General features: G+C 38.7%; 1 protein-coding gene and 1 pseudogene across 1 annotated transcript in view; both read right to left on the bottom strand.

Annotated features, from left to right (window-relative positions):
- MORC1 (MORC family CW-type zinc finger 1) overlaps window positions 1-22,478 on the bottom strand; it is a 184,931-nt gene that overhangs the window by 113,272 nt on the left and 49,181 nt on the right. Inside the window, 6 exon segments of the mRNA XM_065875870.1 lie at window positions 1,594-1,748; window positions 3,954-4,097; window positions 6,319-6,383; window positions 8,753-8,826; window positions 9,528-9,607; window positions 14,615-14,740. Of these exon segments, the coding sequence (XP_065731942.1) occupies window positions 1,594-1,748; window positions 3,954-4,097; window positions 6,319-6,383; window positions 8,753-8,826; window positions 9,528-9,607; window positions 14,615-14,740 (644 nt within the window).
- Window positions 10,600-12,433, bottom strand: LOC136122579 (uncharacterized; annotated as a pseudogene).

Genomic DNA, 22,478 nt, shown 5'->3' with positions numbered 1-22,478 from the left:
AATTACAATACAAATATAACTTACTAATCTTGAATCTTGTTACATCTACTGAGAAGGTTTTGAAAAAGTTAGGTAGATAAGATAGAAACAGGAAGTTACATACAGGGGGGGAAGGCTGGCAAGTCACACCCTGGAGTTGAGAGTACAAAGTTGGGAGGCTACCCACACTCCACACAAAGGAGCTTCCAGAGAAAATATGAGGATGGGGGAAGTGACATAATTTTCAAATGCTCAGCGTTTTCTTTTTGAACCATGTCATGCTAGCACTTAAAGACCAGCAAGTAGATCATTGATTTATACCACCTCACCCTGTATATTCCTATGTGTTCTACAGCTTTAAGCACAGCCAGCCAAATAATGTAGTCATTCCTACATTTAGTAAAACTTCAAACATGTTTCTGAGAAAAAAAAAACACGTGAAAAAGTATGCTTATGATAAGCAAAAGACGTACTCTTCAGAGAAGTGCTTCTTAAACTTCAGTGTGCATACACATCCCCTGGAGATTTTGCTAACATGCAGATTTTAGTCCAGTAGTTCTGGGGTGGGACCTGAGATTCTGCATTTATAACAAGCTCTCAGGTAATGCTGATGCTGCCGGTCCACAGACCACCTCTGAGGAGGCTTTAGACTGTGACAGGAAAATCCAGTCTGGGCAGGAAATCTGTGCCCTCAACGTCATTCCCCCTTTACATTCTTTCCCCTGAGTTCCTGCACTCTTTCCTGTTTCACTGGTATGAGAAAATTTCAGAACCAAGCAGAGTGGGTACAAAAGAAAAGAAAAGAAAATATTCTAAGATTACAACTTCAAATGGGACAATAATAAGATTTTAAGTTGTCTCAAGGTTAGAGACATAATTTTTGATATACATGAATTATCCATACTTCATGCAATTCACTGAACAAATACACAGTAGCCTCTTTCTTTCCATATACGAAGCCCTATGTCTGCATAATTTAAAGGAAGTTTATTTAATTAATGCACAGCACACCACTGTTCAGGTATCTCTGGAGAGTGAGGTGATCTGAAAAAGTCAAATTTTCCAGATAACTAAAGTTTATCTTTTTACGTTTCCAAGCATATGTACTTTAGTGATTTTTTTCATCTAAATCTTTCTGGAGTTAACATATTGAAGACTTATTAGATATACAAAACATGGTTTAATACATCTACAATTATCCAGGGTCAACCATGATTATTCTACAGCATGCTATAACAATACTGCAGGTGCTACTCACGTCCATGTGGGACTCTGTGCAACTCCTACACAGTAGAGTTCTAGAGTGTCCTTTGGGGGTTTCTCAGCCTATTTCCAGCAAACTTCTGCCCCCTCTCTACATGATCAGCTGCCACTTCATAGTGCTCTCTGGTTGCCCTCCTCTTAGAATTATTAATCTGCTGCTTTATTTCTCATGTAATATTCTGGGGTAGATTTTAAGACTAATTTCCCTTATGTTTGCTTTTTTAATGCAGGCACTCTCTTTCAGGGTTTGGGGCTACTGGTTACCTGAATCAGTACATTCATTCCAGCTTAAAGACATCACCAAGTTAATCTCCCATTAAGTATCTCTTACTATGACTACTGAATACTCACTGATTCCAGTGTCCTTACAGTACTGGACCAAGTATCGTCCCATAACTTTTAGAAGATGGTTATATTCTTGGACATTGAGAAATCCCTGCTTATTATGGGATGGTTCCATGATCTCCAAGGGTATATCAACAATTCCAACCACACCTGCATCAAGTCTGGAAGAATAAATACATATAGAAATTATACGAAATTGAGCTAAGGAACCAGAAAAAGCTAATATACCCTCATCTTTCAAAATAAATTTTTTAAAAAACAAATTCAGTCATTTGGTCCAAACCATGTCAAAGTTAACAAGTTATCTTATAATTGTACTTTTTAATGTAAGTCTACGGTTATCCTAGTTGTGCTTGGTCCCATAATACAAAATCTCTTAATACATCATTACTGAATTAATATGGCTCCTTTTCCAAACCTATAAACTGACATGGGGAGTCAAGGTGGGTGGGAAGAGGAGGCCGTTTAGCAATAAACATCCCTAACAATCCCTTACAGCAATAAACCGACATGGTCCTCTTAACAATATGAGCCAGTCACTTTTTTCATCCTCATTTCACCTGTCGGGTTGGATTTCTCCTCATCATTGCAGAGGTACACAGGTGCTCAGTGGGAATATATGGGCTGGATTATCTGAGAAGTAACAGCCTGATGGATAAACTCAATTTTTTTTTTCACATTTTTAGCAGCTCATGATGTATGCAGCTGGGATATTCTGCTTAGTGCTATAACCTGTTTAGGGAAAGGGCATCCAGAAGTCTAGCTCTTCAGGGGCTCCCCAGTGCCCGCAGCCTGGCACACAAGTCACACCTTCCCAATTTGGGGCCGCTGCCCATCATGTTTTTCAGTACTTTCCCCTTCCACCCTGCCCTCCCTTCAGCCAGTCATTCTGTAAGTCTGAATTTGGGCATCACTTCTTCCAGGAAACCTAACTTAAATTCCCCCAGTTTCATTTACTGCCCCTCCTAAGAGGCTTTTTGCACCTGCTACTTGCCTCTAACATATATTTGTTCATTCATTCACGCTCAGCACCTGGCCCTATTCGAGGAACTAGGAATACGTTATGAATAAGAAAGACAAGGTCCCTGTTTATGAAGTTTCTCTTCTATTAAAGGACGACGACCATTAAGGGTGATAAGGGCATTTCAGATGGCAATAAGTTGGTATAAGGAAAATACAGCAGGTGCTGTAATCTGTGAAGAGAGAAAAGGTAGAGAGGGGTGATGGCAGGGGCTGGTTTTAATTAGACAGTCTAAGAAGACCCTCCTGTGGAGCAAACTTCAGAGCTGGTGCCTGAGTGACATGCTAGGACCAGCAGTAAGAAGATCTGAGGACAGAAAGTTCAAGGCAGAGGGAATAGCAAATGCCAAGGCCCTACGGCAGGAACAAGCTTAGGATGTCAAAGGAACAGGGAGCCTGCTGGTGTGAGGGGAATGCAGGCAGAGGCTGGGGATGGGTGGGGTGTGTCCCTGAGCCAGGCAGCAGCCAGATCACTGGCAGACTATGCAAACCAGTTCTATTCTACATGCACTGGGATTTTAAGCAAGAGAATAAACTAATCTATGTTTTAAAAGATCATTCTTGCTGTTCCCACACAATAATAAATACGTATTTATACATTTGTCCATCTCACTGGACTACAAGTTCCTTAGCAAAAGGTAGTAGGTTTTCAACATTTTGTCTGCAGAGCTTAGTACAGTGCCTGGCACAAGATACTGCAATACAAGTGCTTGTTGAATGAACAAATGAGTGAATCACTAATTCCTTGAGAGTGAGGGAACAAGATGAAAAAGTGTCCCCCTGAGCCATCCTACTGCTCGCAGTTATCCTGTCTGACTCTGTGCTTTTCTATGGTCTCTCTTCGGGACTCTACATAATTCATGAGAGCAGCTTGTGGAGTTTCAGACCCACCACCGGGAAAGCACCAGAATGTATTACTCTGGGATCGAAGCAGGCTGAAGAGTGTTAAGAATATACGCTCATGCAGGTAACTGGCAGGAACTCATACATGCAGGGGCTGCACAAAATGTTAACAGGGCTGTGGTATAAGACTATGGATTTTTCTTTTCCAAAATTTCTTTACTCTGCTTATATTATTTTTTAATTGGTGAAATATCAGAAACTTAACCCTAGTAGATGGCACAAGAAATGGTAAAGTTTCCAAAAGCATGCTTTTTCCTTAGAGCAGGCACACAGCTCCACTGACATTATAAATTAGGCAGATGAATGCCTGCACACTGATGGGAAGGGTGGATGGGGGATATGACACCTGCTCCCATTATGATTAATCACTTAACTCCACAGACAAAATCTTACTGCAACTTCCCTCATCCTGCCTGTGCCTCTGAAAACAAAAACATACTTACAAGGACTTCAGTTTCAACTGTGGGCCCACTTTCTCATGCATTTTGATCAAGCGGTTATTACTGTAAATGAACATCCCGGCTTGGCTTCGGTTTTCTATGTTCACACCAAAGAACAGGGTGAGTGTCCTTGCTTTTTTTAATTCTCTAGCATTACATTTAGAAAGTGAAAAAAATATATTAATAAAAATATACAGTTTACAAACTGTTAATAAACAAACTCAGAAGATAAATATCAAAGGAACTATATACATAAAATATACAGATATTTTGCAAAACTTAGTAAGCACACTCGGTATCTCTGTATGGCCAAGTATTTTGCATAAACGTGATAGGCAATAACAATACCAGTCAAACACAAGCACTCTGATTCAAAAATGAGTTTGCCAATTTAAATTTACAAGAACTAGAAAGTTTACAGTTTACAAGAACTAGAAAGTACAAGTTGTAAAATGTTAACTGGTCTAATATGTACGTCACAGCATTGTTTGAAAAATGATGATTTGACCATTTTAAAATTTAGGTATTTCTAACTTTCAGCATGTTCTCAAACCTCCAAATATTCTACACAGATTGGAATGTGCCAAAAGATATTCTTTAGTTTTCTCTCTTTTTCCAAATTCAAAGGTAAATCAAAGTTAATTAAGCAAGTTTACAAGGGCAACAGACATTAGCTCCTGTTTTTTCTGACTCTGTCTGCTATACTATGTTTTATGTGACTTTTGTATTAAAAGTGTAAAAATAGAAAGTGAGACATAGCAGACATGACAGAAACCGTCATAATAACAGGAGGCTGCTTGGAGCTATGAAAAACACCTGGATGTAAGAACCAGAAAGATGGATGTGACTTCAAATACAAGCTTGTCTTTGCAACAATCATGTGACTATGGATGAGTCGCTTCAACTTTCTGTCTCATGTGAAAAATGGGAATAATACCTGCCTAGCCACTTGGGATTCCGTGAGGAGTAAAACGGATAATGTTCAGTACAAACTTGGAAGACATTAGGTGCCTGGCAAGTTATTCTCCTTTCCCAACCAAGAATGGTACCAAATATAATTCTTTCCCTCCACCCATCCTGTAGCTCCTCTCATTCCACAAAAACAGCTTTTCTTTTCAAATTCATGATCATGGGCTATTACAACTGACATACTTACTGGACTGATTAAATATATCTATCATTAAAGGACAGTGACAAAGTTGTATCAGTCCTTCTATATGGATATGATATACAGAGTACATCAGACTTTCTGAGGGAGTTACTGACATGAATTAATATATTATGTAATTTTTAAATGCATATACATGTAGGGTTAAATATATATGAATCAAAGTTTTTCTCAAAAATGTCTACTCTATAATTAGGTTCCCATTGTTTAACTAAATAGAATACTGACTTTGTAAGGGACCCCAAAACAGAGTATTGGAGGGTATGACATAATCACTCTGCGACAGTAAATGGCATACTGATTGTCTTCAAATTTAAAAAAAGCATTGTACTATAAAAATAAGTTCACACCAACTGGCATTATTGTAATAGGATGGTCACCTTTCATGCCTATCACTGTGATGACAAAAAAAGTCATCAACCAGCTTTTTCTTTCTGAAGGCTTTAAAGAGGCCTTTGCTTTTCACTGAAGATTTCTATGACATTTAATTTACATTTATTTTGATAAATGCATAATTAACATTTCAAATTTAAGTTTTGAAGAAAGTTACTGTTACATAGCACATCACGGTTCACACACACCAAAAAATGCTGAAAACTAATAACACTTCCCTAAAAATTTGTTTCTCAAAGTTACCACAGCTTCCAAAGTCTGACTTTACTTGGACAACAGTGATTATTTTCAATTTAACTTGCTTAATACCTGAACTGGACATCAAGTCAACCCTACCAACGTAAACAATGGTTTTGTAATATAGGCTTGCTATTTTTATTTTAACCGTATATAAGTGATACTTTTACTTGAAGCATACTCTATCTTAAATTGTAAGCAGTACTAGAAGAGGGAAGGAACTGGGACCAACCCTCCAGAGTTTAAATGGCAAAGGACACAGGGAAAGAGAAGTTGTCAGCTGGACCCCTGGGCAGTTCTCTTCTGCATCTAATCAAACACTGAACTAATTTTTCACTCTGTATTGAGAAGTTTTAACATATGTGTACATGAAAATATATACTTTATAAATACTTTCCATTGATTACGCTGGTTGAGGGATTTTGACCATATTATGCTTAATATCATAAGACGTCACAAGCTAAGGAAGAGAAACTGTCATAATAATCACCAAATCTGCCTACTCAGAAATCAGAATTAGTTTTAACATAGTACAGAGGATTCTAGCAAACAGAAAATCTTATGTCTTACCTCCGTTTCTCTTGAAGAATCTTCTGCTTTGCTTTTACATCTTCCAAAGCTTTCTGTAATACATCCTGGAGAAGTACATTTGGTTAGGAGAGCACATAATGCCATTAAATAAATGAGAGCTGAGTTGATACTTATTATCCTATTATCTAAAGGTTTCACAAGGGTAATAGTGATAGGTCATATTGCCTAATGCAATTCTACAATAGCAGATACTCAATAAATACTTGATAAATGATTAAGTTCCAATAGCTAAGAAGACAAACCAAATCCAAGCCCACAGTTCTCTCTTTGCACATATCCCAATGTCCTCTCTGGCTTTTAGAGAAAGAGTCATTGCTTCCTGTAATGTCACAGTGGCTTTCACACAAACTATGTGAAAGCTTGGGAAAGTCGTTCAATGCACCTAGACTCTGGCTTTTGTCTGTGAGAACAGAAAATGCTGAATCACGTGATCCATCACTAAGGCTTCCTTCGGGAAAAAAAAATTGTAATTAAAAAATTTTATCAGAGGCCAAAAGAAAATGTCTCCTCTATATCAAGTTCCATATACCCCTAACTAATCCTCCGCAAACTTTCCCTTTATAGGGTATCCCATCCTGGGCTTTCTCCCTTTCAGAGTGCCTCAATACCAGTACCCACCTGTCTTTCTTTTTTTCTCTTTCAATTTGATATACTGGCTGATTCACTACCCTATCTCTGGTATGCTCTCTATAACCAGGCAGAAAATAAAAATGCATTGTTATTATTTCACAAATAAGAATAGACTTTTAATGTGCTCCATCCACTTGATGTGAAAGATGGGCATCTCATTTGATGGATACACCTCTGACTGAACCTTATTTTCACGGCCTTTAAAGTAAAAGAAAATGGTAAATGCTTGTTAAGTATTTCACTTCAAATTCAACCACCCAACCGCCTAGAGGAATTTAAGAGGTCAAAAGCCGAGGTCATTCTGCTTAGCTCTCTTCTCTGAGTTAAAGAAACCAGTGTGAATCAGAGCAACAAAGCAAGCTGCTCAAAGACATCCCTGCCCTTCCTGTCAATGAACTTAGAACACAGAGCAAAGGGGCAGCGAGAGGTAACTGGCTAAGGCAAGAAGAAAGCAAGGTCCTGACCCGTTAGAAAGAGTCTGTTTCTCTTGTCTCCCAAATACATACAGCCAAGGAAACTGATTTTTTTAGAGACAAAATAAAGAAAGCTTAAACTCTTCCTTAAAAGTCAACAACAATAAGATAGGTCTACGTTTACCTTAAAAAAAATAAGTGAAAAGAAAAAGGTAAAAGAATTTGGGGAAAGTCATGGATAGATTTGGGGAATTAACATGTGCTACTCTTTGATTTCATCCCATATTCACGACCATTAGATATGAGAGCTCTTTATCAGACACGCTCTTGAAAGTTTGAGGGCAAATTACAGAAAGAATTCATATACTGAGTGCGCAGAAGAGGATGAAGGAAGGGTGAAGTGAAGCATTTTTTTCTCCCTATACCTCCTTATCCCATGCAAGCACGTAAATATGTCGTGCAATGACTTACTGTGGTAGCAAGCTTGGTACCATATTTTTGGTAAAAGTTAGCAAACTTAAAATACATGTCCTGCTGCAATATTCTTTTTCTCTTAGTTTCTATGCATTATAATTAATAATAATAGTTCTTTATAACCTATCTTACTCATGGGCATATTGCAAGGATTACATAGAATGTTTATGAACTGTGTGGAGCAACTCATAAGAAAAGAGCTTTGTAAGCTGGAAGCATTGTTATTAATATTCATAATTATAGTAAATAATTCTTAGCACTAGAAAGAAGGATTGCTTATTAGTCTTCTCCTTGTTCTCCCTATTTATTTAGGTCCATAGGGAGCTATAATTTGAAGAGATATTTTCAGGGAGACTTGATGGGCTAGTTTTCTCTGCTAGCTTTTCATTATTTTCTCTATCACTTTTCCCTTCTTATTTTTTCTTTTGGTATGCGGGCCTCTCACTGTTGTGGCCTCTCCCGTTGCGGAGCACAGGCTCCGGACGTGCAGGCTCAGCGGCTATGGCTCACGGGCCCAGCCGCTCCGCGGCATGTGGGATCTTTCCGGACTGGGGCACGAACCCGTGTCCCCTGCATCGGCAGGCGGACCCTCAACCACTGCGCCAACAGGGAAGCCCTCCCTTCCTTTTAAAGAAATGAGTTGTGATGATCTTCCTTACTTTTCAATTCACCCCACATTTTGTTCACCTTTGCTCTCAATCTCAGCCTTCCCCCCACTTGCTGAGTTTCCTCCCCTTTCTCTGCACCCATCTATTCTGTTTACCTGTGTTAAAATTAACAATCTTCTGAGCTTGTTTAAAGGTTTAAGAAGTAAGTGATAAATAAGAGTCATCTGTGTACAGGAAAAAGCAAATGACCCTGTTCACCATTTAAGAAGACTACTCTGTGTGTCATACCTTGGCAGGAGAAGACAAAGAAGCTCTGTCAGAGTGGTTTCCTTTGATTTGAGCTTCTTTCAATATGAGTTCAGCTAGAAACAGAAGCAAGATGATTCAATAAAATGAAACCCTTTCAAGCATCTTTAAATGAATATTACATATATATAATATATCCATAACCAGTAAGAATGGCTTACAGATGACAATCTCAGAAAATCCTGTATTCCTTCTATAGCTTTCACACATTCCAAGACTAGGTAGCCATACAGGGTCCTCCAAGGCATGACAACTTATAGGGCATATATATATATATATATATATATATATATATACATACAAATTCAAAAGTCATGACTGAATGTTCGGCTGACTGGAAACTCTCTAAAATCCATGAAATATGGATATAGAGCTACTCCTCACTCCTGGATCATTGCGGAAGGATGGCTTTGTCCTTTTGTGGGAGGAGTGAACGTGTAGAGCATGCCTTCTTAAAGTGGATGCAACACCAGTCTCCAAAATGATCTAACTCTGCATCAGGACAGCCCTAATATACATCAATCTAGTTCCAAGTGTGTATGCAGAACTTGAATTACTTTTATAATAATAACATCATATTTAGACAAAACCAAAGATGGAAAACGTGTTATGAAGTTCCTTAGAGGTAGGAATTACATTTGATTACTTGTGTTTATTCCTATAATGCCCAAAGCAGGGTATGTCTCAGAATAACTGCTCAATTAACGTCTGCTGAATAAATTAACAATAATGATGTAGGCCATAGGTAATTACATACCTATCTTTACTGCTTCTTCTGCCTTTTTAACTTCATTTTTAAATGCTCCTTTAAAAGAAGATGTGACATACAGATACTTTCTGAAATGAAACAAGAAAGAACGTAAGTCAGATTATCATTTTAAAGTTCATAATACAAAAATGTTCTTTAGGAAGACTGTATACTCCAGAGATATGTTATTATTAAGAAAAAGTCATCAAGTAAGTTGCATTCAGCTGGTAAGTCAGCAAAGTTTAGGCCTAAGAAAAATTTCTTGCTTTTTAATACTTGGCAATTTTGCTTTAGTAAGGGAACTTCAGGAGAGATATAAGAAAATCTCTGGCCACACAAATGTTCACTTATACATGTAAACTAGGACAATTTTCTTGAAAAGAAAATTTTCTATGTAACTGCTCCATTATCAAAGTTTCTGGTTAATATACCTAGCCCTCTTACCCAGATAATCACTGATAACTGGATAAACTGCTTCTCTCAGTCCCTAATTTTGTCTGATACCCATGTAGACTCAGGAGCTTAACATTCTCTGATAACTTCAATGTTTAGAAAGGCAGTGAGAGTTAGACGGAGAATTCTAGAACATCTCTTGAAGCCAAAACATTTAAAGACATATAAAAAGAGGCATCTCTTCAGGCAGAGGAGAGAGTCTCCATCTATATTCCCAATGAGCCTATGCCAGGCATAGGCAAAATACTGCTCGTGGGCAATTAGGCCAGCAGCTTGTTTCTGTTACAGTCTAAGACCTAAGACCTTGTGCTCTGCAACAAGAGAAGCCACCGCAATGAGTAGCCCACGCACCGCAACGAAGAGTAGCCCCCACTCGCCGCAACTAGAGAAAGCCCTCGCGCAGCAACGAAGACCCAACTCGGCCAATAAATAAATAAACAAATAAATTTAAATAAATAAACAAACACCGATAGAAAAAGGTAATCTGTGTGTCTCTGCCTTGCAAAAACAGCCTAACACTCTCATGCTGAGCTAGCTCTGTCTTCCACTTCTATCCAGCCTTGGATTCTATCTAATCCAAGTTCTGCCCTCTAGAATTCCAACCTTCACATGGCAGCTTTTCACGTTTTCACTCAGGCCCTGTGTATTCCCTCAGCCACGGCATGATGCTCAATTCTACCAATGACCCCCTACCAGATAACCAGATAGTTAATTGATACTGTGAGCTAGGAAGTCCCTTCCCTCCTAAAGCATCCTCATCTGAACATCCCCCTCCAGACATGGTATAAGCAGGACATGGTTTATTGGTAGTGTTACCATCTTGTTCTTTTCTCTTTTTTTCTTTTATAATTGAGATTGTATTGGTTGTTTTGAGGATCAGTATACAGACATTTCAATCTGTACACAATTCTCAATATACGTACCAAAAATCTAAAAAATCATGTAGTTGTGATTCTTTTCTGAACAGTTATTCCAGTGACTTTCCAGCTTAAAATCTGGAGGCAAATTTCCCTTCACAGGATATCAAGTACCAATACCTTCAAATACTAATATGCTATGACACCGTAAGTCCAACTAATTCACAATTTAATATCATATACACTACATACTCAAATTGTCAGTCGTCCACAGCACATTAACAGTTACTAGAAGAACTGGACTACCATTACCAAAGATGTTACAAAGTGCACAAAATTCTGCCCAGGAGAGCCAAGATCAAGGGGTGAGTGGTTTCCTTTAGGAAACAATTCTACCAAAAACAACATGGGAAGACAAGTAATTTAAAGCATTTAAGACATTAAATGCACAACTGACTCCAAACTGCCATTTAGTATGCTTTGTATTATAGGATATAAAAGCTACCCCCGGGATTCCCTGGTGGCGCAGTGGTTGAGAGTCCGCCTGCCGATGCAGGGGACACGGGTTCGTGCCCCGGTCCGGGAAGATCCCATATGCTGCGGAGTGGCTGCGCCCGTGAGCCATGGCCACAGAGCCTGCAGGCTCCGCAACGGGAGAGGCCACAATAGTGAGAGGCCCGCGTACGGCAAAAAAAAAAAAAAAGCTACCCCCCATCTGTGGAATGTTAAGCTGACACCCAAGGCAATCAAAGCCTCCCATATTCAATATCCCACTATTTTCTAATTGTACCAAAAAATAAACAACCAGCAAATGATTTCACCTCTTAAAAAAGAGCGTTTACACTTAAAAAATGGGATGAGGTGGGACTCCCTCCTTTTTAAAAATGTTTCTAGAGTTACTAGAAAAACCTGCATTTACAAAATAGTTGATAAAAATGTTCCTCTGGATTGTACAAGGAGGGAGACAGGGACCCCTGATAGGACCAGGTGTGTGATATTAATCAGACTTGGCTTCTTTCCTTCCTGCTTCATCAGAAGCTGCGCTCTCCTCGTTTTTAGCTTCTCCATTTTCTGCAGGTGAATCTGTCTTAGTGTCTTGGTTAGCCACTTCAGCCTGTTTTCCCTTTGCTCCCCTTTTCCCTTCTGTTTGTACTTTTTTGTCTTAAGATTTATCCTTTCCTGCCGCCTTTTTTGGCTTCGTTTCTACATTTGCAGGAGCCGGTTTCTTCCTCTTGGGCATCGTGGCGGCGGGGCGGGCGCGGGCCGGGTGCCCCCGGGCGCAGAGCCTTCGCGAAGCTGGGCTGCCTGGCCGCTGCCGCTGCTCCGCCGCCCGAGCCGCTGGGACCCGCGGCGGGGCGGGGGGAGAACGGATGGCTACCATCTTGTGCTGCTCGCTAAGTTCCATAAATATTTTCAGCAACCCTGTCGCACTATCAGCTTAGATTAAGCTTGTGGTCAATGAAAACATCTATTTTTTTTCATGTAAATCACTGTCCAAGTCTAGGATATTAACACAATAGATTTTTAAAACCTGAATTCGGGACTGTAGGTTATTTATACCACATTTATCTTTCGTATTTCAACTCTCTCACATCTTGTTCGCATTATGCCTGATATAAGATACTCCTTCTAGTTCAGGGTCCATTATGAATTCAAACATGCCTGTTTTTTACCCAAGCTATTGATAAAAACACTGAAGAGAATATGATTAAGGGAGGAAACCAATGACATGACACCAAAAATTCCCCCCTAGCACCTTCTGAACTTGTTAGAGACATTGGGGTAAAGGAACTACAGCAACTGTAAGTCCATCCACACAATTAAAATACAATCTTCTTCTTTCTGTTTGCTACGAAAATATAGAGAAATGACTGACCATAAAGTATAGGTATGTATTCTTATAAATAATACTTCAGGGTTCATGTCTAGAAGTTTATTGGAGGCTGGATGGTCAAGTGGACAGAGTATTTAATCATTTTTAATACATTTTACATGCTTCTACTCTGGTCCTATAGGGTCATTCCCAGCTTTTAATTTGTTTCCATACAGCCATTAGAGCTAGAGTGCCTTTTAAGGAAGAAATAAAGTAAGGGTCACCCCACTAGGGGTGAGATAACATGGAGAGAACGCCACATATTTCTTACACAAAACTTTTGCCACCAGAGAAGCTATGAGGAAAACAATATGCAAGTAAATAAGTCAAATGGAGAGAAAGTTAAGCCTAAGGGATAAAGCCATGAAAAATTAAACCTGTCTATACTGTAGATCCCAAAACATATCAGACTTAACAGTTTATCAGAGCCCCATGTAAGTATCAGAGCCTCCTTAAGTATCTTTTAAGGAATAAAATAAATATTTGTATTATATCTACTTCCTGGTAAGATATATCTAAGATATTACACTGAAAGGTGCATTAAAAAATATACTAGGGTAGGAAACAGCCATCACTTGATATAAGTAATTTAGGTAGACGAAATTCAATTTAATAAAATTCCCTCAGAATATAGAGATAAATCCACATTTTCCACTGGCTTAAACCATTTTTTTACCCAAACTCACTAAGAGAGGAATAATTTAATTTGAAAAGATGAGCTATATTGATTGATCCAGGAGACCCTTGGTGCTTCCCAGAAGAATGAGACTGATGAAAAGGAAGTATCACTTTGATATGAATTAAAAAACAAACAGATTTATACAGTAAGTCTCAGGCTTGGTATACTCCATTTTTCAAAATATGATCTGCAGTAGAATCAGAAATCAAAAGTAAAGCTTTTGAGGAATCCATTCGTGTGTGGTCAGGGCATTCAATTCAGAGATCCACAATTTTTCATATTAATATCAATATGAGTGATTGCAAGGCCCCAGAACAGCAACTACTTATTCATGGAAATAAGACAACATAACAAATATGGGTCTGTTATAAAGAATTAGTGTGGTATAGGGGAAAGAGCATGGAATTTGAATTGGTAAAGAATTCGGAGCCAGAAGATTTGAGTTCTTATCTAGTTCTGACATTTATTTATTTCTAAATGATGATAAAACACAACACACAGGGTCACTGCAAAAATTAAATAACATAATGTATATCAAAAGGCGTACATATAGACAATGTACAAGCATTAAATATTCCTCCCAGTAGATAGTAAACTCCTGAAAACTAGAACTAATTTTATCTTTCTAGCACAATCTCAGACTAACAGGTTTTGATAAATGTTTAGAAAATAAATGAATGACCACCCACATACCACACACCAAGAAAAAAAAAACTGTTCTCATAGCATGCATAGTTGTGCAAGATAAGTTATATAATAGGCAAATGTAAGCTTAAAAAAAGCTTATGCTAAAATATAAATGGTAATTAAAATATAAGTGAACCAGATGTACATATGTGCATTCTATATATAAAATATACATACACATATATGTATATGATTTAATAGTTCAAATATATTTGAGTAAAAAGAAAATATAAGAACAGATTTTTTTAATAGAACCCATTACAATCAAAGCACCTAGGAGTCACTGAAGTAAATAACATATTCCTACTTGGGGGGACCATCTAACTTAGAGTGTTCACTGCAGTATGTTACTATTATGGCCAAATATTTGTTTCATATAATTACTCTTCAGCAAACCTTCCAGAATGCAGTTTGAATTTTATTTGCAATTGTAAAAATCTTACTATCAAATTATAAAAATCTTACTATCAAATCACTTTAACAATTGGGGTGGGAGGTATTTTACAAATGAAAACTCTATGAAGATAATTGAACAAAGGTGAGTTACCTGGGTCTGTAGAGGCAATAACATAGGTATTTTGTTTTAACTCTTTTGGCCTGAATGAATATTCTCATCAAAGGGTCAAAATACAGAACAGATGTATAGGCTCTGAATGACCGTCTCTCTGGAAAACTAGAAAAGAAAATATCAAAGGCCATACTGTAGACAATGTAATAATGACATTATTTGAGAAGAAAAAATAAGACTACCAAGTCATAATGGTTACTACTAGCAGCTTCAAGGACTTTTTTCTAAACCTAATGACACAACAAATACCAGCAAATCCTGCAACACTCACACACCCCTAAATACAAGGGCTTCCGTGAATAACCTACACATTGATTAGAACTGAACTCTGGTTGGCAACTAGCCGATTCAAAGTAGACTTACATCAGCAATAGAAAAGATACTTTTCATTAAAGCTATCAGTCCAGAAGGACAAAACCGCCTCAAATATACAAAGCAATCCCCCTGCTCAAACATAACAAAATGAATCTAGGCCCACATGAATGAAATACATTTCCATGAAGTTACTGCAAACAGAGAAATACAATAAAATGTTTCATTTGCTTTGAAAATTATGAACAAGAAACATAAAACTTCATTCTGTAAGTGCAATTAAGTGTTAAAATAAGTATTAATGGCCAGCTGAGGGGAGAAGTCTGATAACATGATAAGTGAAAAAGAAAAGAGAAAAATAACGGGTGGAAAGGCAATAAAATGGGAGCAGAAACAACATAAATAGCCTATGAAGAAAACTACGTTGTAAAACTGCATTGTTGAGAAGTCGCTGTGTTGCTGTATAACAACAGCTCCAGGGACCTTCTATATTAAAGTCTACTTGTGAACTGTAAATCCTCTCCAATTAGAGCAGAAATAAAGATCAAAAACAGGCCCAGCCATGCTTAAGAAGTGGTGCTCTTCATCTACTGGGTCCTAGAAAAGTCTACAGGGGAAGGGCTACAAGGCACAAATAGAAAGCAGGGAGCAGTAAACCTATCATTTTTATAATCCTACCTCAGTCCAGAGGGAGACAAGTTGGTGGAAAGGAAATATAAAGCCTGTTGAGGGGTGGCTGCTCAATGGGGTCACATTATTGGCAATTACTCAGTAAGAAAGAACCAAGCTCCAAGGAATTTACAAAAATGAAGACGAAATCTATAGGCAGTCCAACAGGATTTCCTGGTTGGTTATAAGTTCCTCCAGGCAGGATCTGAAGCTCATTATGAAGTCAGGAATTTCTATTAGTTGTTTAAAAAGAAAGCCTCCAGTAGAATTTCCCAATATAAATTACGTAAAAGTATCTAGTCCATGGCTATTACTCCATAAATACAAGTGCAGCTTTAATGTGACACGAAGTGCTATCTGCATGACTACAGTAATGTAGTCAATTATTAGTATACCAGAAGCTGCACAGTCAAGTAAGTCCTCCCCTGTTAAGAGAAAAAAAAAAAAGTCACCTTGGGACACTATAAAAATTCTGAGGACTTCTGCCATTATTCAAATCCTTTCTGGATCTCCTGATTTGAAATTGCCCTTACAGCTAGAAGCTCCTTCTTTTGACTCTCCTCAAAGCTAACACTTCTTTGTCATTTGAAGGTAAAAGTCAAAAGTAATTCAGAGACAAGTTTGAGAATTTGAGAAATCTGGTGAGAGATCCAACTGGGTTAGACAAGTTTTGGTTAAAAAAATATTATACAAATATAAAATAAGGACACTAATATGTCTACCTCTTAATAGGTCACTTCTTTACTCATTCCATTAATATTTATAGGTAAATATTCATAGCATGTTTGCTGGGGATCCTCAAGACCTCCCCTACGTGAGGAAGATGCGCTAGAAGGTCTCACGGGACTTAGCATGTAATTGTATTCATGGCTAAGCTTTATCATGGTGACGAACTAAGGATATACAGTGGCTCCTATGGAAAAGAGAGGTGATGTCTGGAGGGATCCTCGTGTGGCTTTCTTATGTTCTCCCCCTCTCATGAAGGGTCACACAGAGAATACCCTTTCCCCAGCTATGAAAATGTAGCAACGTGTGTGCGATGCTTCTGCCTCAGGAAGCCCATTAGAGACTCTGGGCCCTCAAGGCTTTTTCATCATTGTTTGTTCTTTGCTTCTGTTTTTGTTTTTGTCTTTTTACTGGGGCTGGTCATATAAACACCCTCTGCCTAGCATGTATAAAAATTCCAGAGTCCCAGAAAAAAAAGTAGATTTTCAGCATATACCATGTTATTTGCACAGTCTGGACACAGTGAGCCACCCTCACCTGTTACAGAAAGTTTTATATCAGTGAGGGGAACTGTTTACCAGCCAAGTTCCCAGAAGCCAGCCAAGGGCCAATCTTGCAAGCAAGACTTCTAGCATTAACCCTTTTCTACACACACACCTACTTTTTTTTTTTTTTTTTTGGGATACGCGGGCCTGTCACTGCTGTGGCCTCTCCCGTTGCGGAGCACAGGCACCGGACACGCAGGCTCAGCGGCCACGGCTCACGGGCCCAGCTGCTCCGCGGCATGTGGGATCCTCCCGGACCGGGGCACGAACCCGTGTCCCCTGCATCGGCAGGTGGACTCCCAACCACTGCGCCACCAGGGAAGCCCCCACACACCTACTTTTGAAAGTTCCTATTTACTTGTGACAAAGAGAACAGCAATACTTCTTATGCTATTATCATGTCAGTGATAGAAAGACAAAGAAGGCTAAATATGACATCTGTATATGAAACAGGCTACCCAATGTCACTTTCAAAGTCTTTATATGATACATAAAGTCCTTCATGATCTGGACCCCAGTCAACTCTCCAGCCTCGTCTCCTGCCAGCTTCAGTCTAGCCATTTAGGACCACTTCAGTTCTCCAGATATGGCATCATGCTTTCTTACCCCCAAGCCTTGACACATTCAATTCTGTGGCCATTTTCAGTGAGCTCCTCTTCACGCTTCAGATCGCACTTCCTCTCAAAGCCTTCCCTCACTCCCCAAGATTGGGTGAGTCACTCTCCGGTGCTCCCCTCCACAGCACTTGCCGCTTTGTGGTGTCGTTGACTGTTTACTTACTTGTATCTCCATCAGGCTGTACCCTCCATGAGGCTAGCATCCTCATCAATAAACATTTGTTGAATAAATGATAATTATTCAGGACTTCCTTGGCTTAATTTAGAACGAACAACAGAGGGTTCCCTATACAAGACTTTTTAATGACTGATCATCTTCAGTGATGATGTTACCAGTGTTTACAAATAAAGCTACCCACTGGGGAAACTGAGATACAAATGTACTCTGTCATCATGGTATCTTCAGAAGATCTAAGGAAAAATATAGTGTTACTCTCCATCATGCAGGAGCTGCTTCATATATCTTCAAGAGGTGTTCATCTCTTGTTTCCTCCTAAATGTCTTTTCCAACCTAAAGTTTTCCAGAAGTATCCATATCTCTCTCTGTCTGTATCATCTTTCTCTCTTACTTTCTATTTAACTGTCTGTAATAAACTGAGAAAGGAAGAGAGCAAGCTCCCTAACATACACACACATACACACACACACACACACACACACACACCATCATGTGACAGACTTGAGAAGGGAAAATTTTCAGGCAGAAACTGGCTTTATAGTCTGTAGAATATGATAGGAGGAGCTGGGGTAATCTATGTGCTTGTCCCCTACTCAGCAATGGGTATTCTCAAAAAGTCTCAAATTTAGCCTCCAGCTGTGGCTGTGGCCTCTGTGTGGCTTCTCTCTTCTCCCAGACTAATCACCCTGTCCTCCTGCTGTTGGAAGTGTTGCTCCATATGTGGCAATATCATGGGTGGATTGGTGTGTTGGGACCACCAAACTATGTTAAGGGTAGGAGAGGGTCCAGAAAGAGGGGTCTCATGACCAAGGTCAAATCTCCTTTACCTACCGATTCAGATTCTCTGTGGCTGGAGTCTGAGAATGTGAATTTTTTTTAAACTATCCAGGTGTTTCTTTAACTCTACCAGTTTTAAGAACCATTGCCTGGTAGACCTACTGGACAGGGTAGTATGTAAAGCAGTTTTCCTGAAAGAAGGGAGCAGAACAATCTCTTGAAGGTGTTTGGACCTAGGACACTCTCCACATTTATCTACACTGGGTACACAGACAACAGACTCCCATCCAGTCCTACCACTGAACTACCTTCCATAGTTGAGAAAACAACTCTAAAATCTGGGCACCAGACTAAATTAGATCCCTTTTGGAGTATCTCTGAAGTGCCATATTTCTATTCATGAAAATACTGTATACTATAACCAAAACTGGTTTATAATTTTCTAAATTTATTGCTAAAGTCTCTATAAAATCTCTGAAGAGTGCTTGAAGTTGAAATTAACAAGGCCTATATTATCTTGAATATAAAGAAGTGCGTAAAGATTTTTAACTAGGTTAAGTTCTGAACTATAAAGTTCTAACCAAATTTAATCTCAGGGTAGGTTATACCTAAGAGAAATGTCAACTCAAAGAGGCAATTTAAAAGAAAAGTTATAAGCTGTGCAAAGTAATGAAAGTGCTTCTGCCATAACCATAGTGTGGCAAGCACTACATTGTAGCAATCTGAAGCTGTGACTTTTGATGTGTTCCTAGCCAGCTCAGTTAAGACATAAACTAGAGACATTATGGAATGCTGCCCAATGACTGTCAATCTAGAAACACACTGGCAACATGACACCTAATTTCAAAACATTACTTAGCACAAAATTTCAACTCCATTACTCCGTATTATATCATTACTTTTGGATGGATTCCTCTAGTTGCCTAAGATCCTGAGCCATGATGGATTCCAGGGGCAAGAAAGGCCCTTTTGATAACAGCCAATTCCATGCCTTTTTTTTTTTACTAGAGTCCGTGGTTTCTTCCATTTTTTCATAAAGTTGAATATGTTAAGAAGATATTAAGTAATTGAAAACAACATGGGCACAAGGAAATTGCATATATAACAGACCAAGTGAAATGGTCATATGATCCTGGCCCCCCAAAAGGGAATCAGGAAAAATGCTATAGGAGTGATCAAGCCTTCACAGTTTGGAAGTCAAAAAAGATTTCAAAGGTAACAGAAGCACTTTACAAAATTTCCTAAAACTCCCCCTCTCAGCCTAATAAAAGTCCCCAGTGATCTTCAGGGATGGAGGACAGTAGAACCCACTACGGAAACTGCCAGCACCTTCCAATGAAAGTATCTGCAATATCCTTAGAAAATTACCTAGACATTGACATTCAATTCAGTTTACCTTAATTCATTTGTTACTTGCTATGTACCAGGCACTGAGTTAGTTTACAGAGCATTATAGTAAGTGCTAGAAAGAAGTGCTATGGGAGAAGAAGAATGGACAGAATTAAAATGCACTGAGAACTTCCACATGCCCAGTACTGTGCCTCTTCTATTTCTACAGCATTCGTATTAAGTAGATGATGCAATAGCCTCATCCTGTAGATGAGAACACTGAAGTTCAGAGACTACAAATAACTTACCGTTAGAATGAAAGCTCTCTCAACAGAATTCAAGCCACTTGGGGGCAGAGATATTTGTTTTCTTCCCTGACATATCCCCAGATCCTAAAGCAAGGCCTGATACTTACACTCAATAAATATCCACTGAATGAGTGAATGTAAAATGAATCTGTCTATAGTCTGTTACTCAGTGGAAGAACCAGAATTTGAGACCCGTTCTAAGTGACTACAAAGTCTATGCTTTTTATAATGTACCTACTGCCTCCAAGGCTGAGTGGTTGGATGCACAGCACTGCTGCAGAGTGGTGGGAATTAGCGGACGGGCTCAGGCAGCCTCCATCCACAGCCCCTACCTGCCTGTAAGCCTGAGGTTCTGGCTCCTTCAACTCCATCCACAGAACAGGATTCAAGGATATGGTGCCCATATTTTCTTATTCTGTATGGACTTTACAAAGAATATATGATATGGCATTAGACTGCAAATGCTGCCTATTCATTCAATTAACCCTAATGTCTCTGCTGACAGACCATGACATCATATAAAGGAATATCTTTTCAAAAATCAAAGACATAGCTAGAATCAAGTTGGTAGACTTAGAACACATACTAGTCTCCTGCTGAAATCCAAGGAAGAATAGTAAGGATGCTTGGGTGCCTAGAGAGGAATGAGAAAAAGGGGAAAGAAGATCAGAGAAATATAGGTGACTAATATGCAGGATGCTGCAGAACACTGTATAGACACTGACTTTTTCTCTGGGTGAAATGGGAAGTCACTGGAGAATTCTATACAGAGACTGTTTAAAAGACTACTCTGGCTGCTACAGAGGAGCAAGGGTAGAATAGTTTTTACAGGGCCAAGGGTGGAAGCAGGAAGAACAGTCGACCAGTGGGAGGACTTCTGCAATAATCCAGGTGAGATATGAGGGTGGCCTGGACCAGGATCGTAGCAGCAGAGGACATAAGTGGTTGGATCTGGATCTATTTGAAGGCAGAGCCCATATGAAAGAAATAAGTTACAAGAGTCCTCCAACTGCTGAGTATGAAGAATTAGAGAAAGCCAAGACCCACATTATGGAATTATTAAAGGTTAAGAGAAAATCCTAAAAGCTATGCACAGGAAAAATGAGCATTACAAAACTTTAATAATTACATCTTCATCAGACTTCTCACTAACAACATGGATTCAAGAAGTCAAACAAGTAATAAGTACTGAGAAAAACAATTTTTAAACCAATATTCCTTTATCCATTTAAATACTGAGGTATAAAGGGGAAATAAAGGTTCGTTTTTTTGAATTTTATTTTATTTTTTTTATACAGTAGGTTCTTATTAGTTACCTATTTTATACATATTAGTGTATATATGTCAATCCCAATCTCCCAATTCATCCCAGAACCAGCCCCCACTTTTCCTCCTTGGTTTCTTCTCTACATCTGTGTCTCTATTCCTGCCTTGCAAAACAGTTCATCACTACCATTTTTCTGGATTCCACATGTATGTATTAATATACGAAATTTGTTTTTCTTTCTGACTTACTTCACTCTGTATGACAGGCACTAGGTCCATCCACGTCTCTACAAATGACCCAATCTCGTTCCTTTTTATGGCTGAGTAATACTCCATTGTATATATGTACCACATCTTCCTTATCCATTCATCTGTCGATGGGCATTTAGGTTGCTTCCATGTCCTGCCTATTGTAAAGACTACTGCAATAAATATTGGGGTGCATGTGTCTTTTTGAATTATGGTTTTCTCTGGATATATGCCCAGTAGTGGGATTGCTGGATCATATGGTAATTCTATATTTAGTTTTTTAAGGAACCTCCATACTGTTCTCCATAGTGGCTATATCAATTTACATTCCCATTAACCGTACAAGAGGGTTCCCTTTTCTCCACACCCTCTCCAGCATTTGTTGTTTGTAGATTTTCTGATGATGGCCATTCTAACCCGTGTGAAGTGATACCTCATTGTAGTTTTGATTTGCATTTCTCTAATGATTAGTGATGTTGAGCAGCTTTTCATGTGCCTCTTGGCCATGTGTATGTCTTCTTTGGAGAAATGTCTATTTAGGTCTTCCAGCCATTTTTTGATTGGGTTGTTTGTTTTTTTAATATTGAGCTGCATGACCTGTTTATATATTGAGGAGATTAATTCTTTCCCCATTGATTCGTTACCAAATATTTTCTCCCATTCTGAGGGCTGTCTTTTCATCTTGTTTATAGTTTCTTTGCTGTGCAAAAGCTTTTAAGTTTCATTAGGTCGCATTTTTTGTTTTTATTTCCATTACTCTAGGAGGTGGGTCAAAAAAGATCTTGCTGTGATTTATCTCAAAGAGTGTTCTTCCTATGTTTTCCTCTAAGAGTTTTAGAGTGCCCACTCTTACATTTAGGTCTTTAA

Source organism: Phocoena phocoena, chromosome 4, assembly GCF_963924675.1.
Source record: "Phocoena phocoena chromosome 4, mPhoPho1.1, whole genome shotgun sequence".
NCBI lineage: Eukaryota > Metazoa > Chordata > Mammalia > Artiodactyla > Phocoenidae > Phocoena > Phocoena phocoena.
This window is presented reverse-complemented; position numbering and strand designations above follow the sequence as displayed.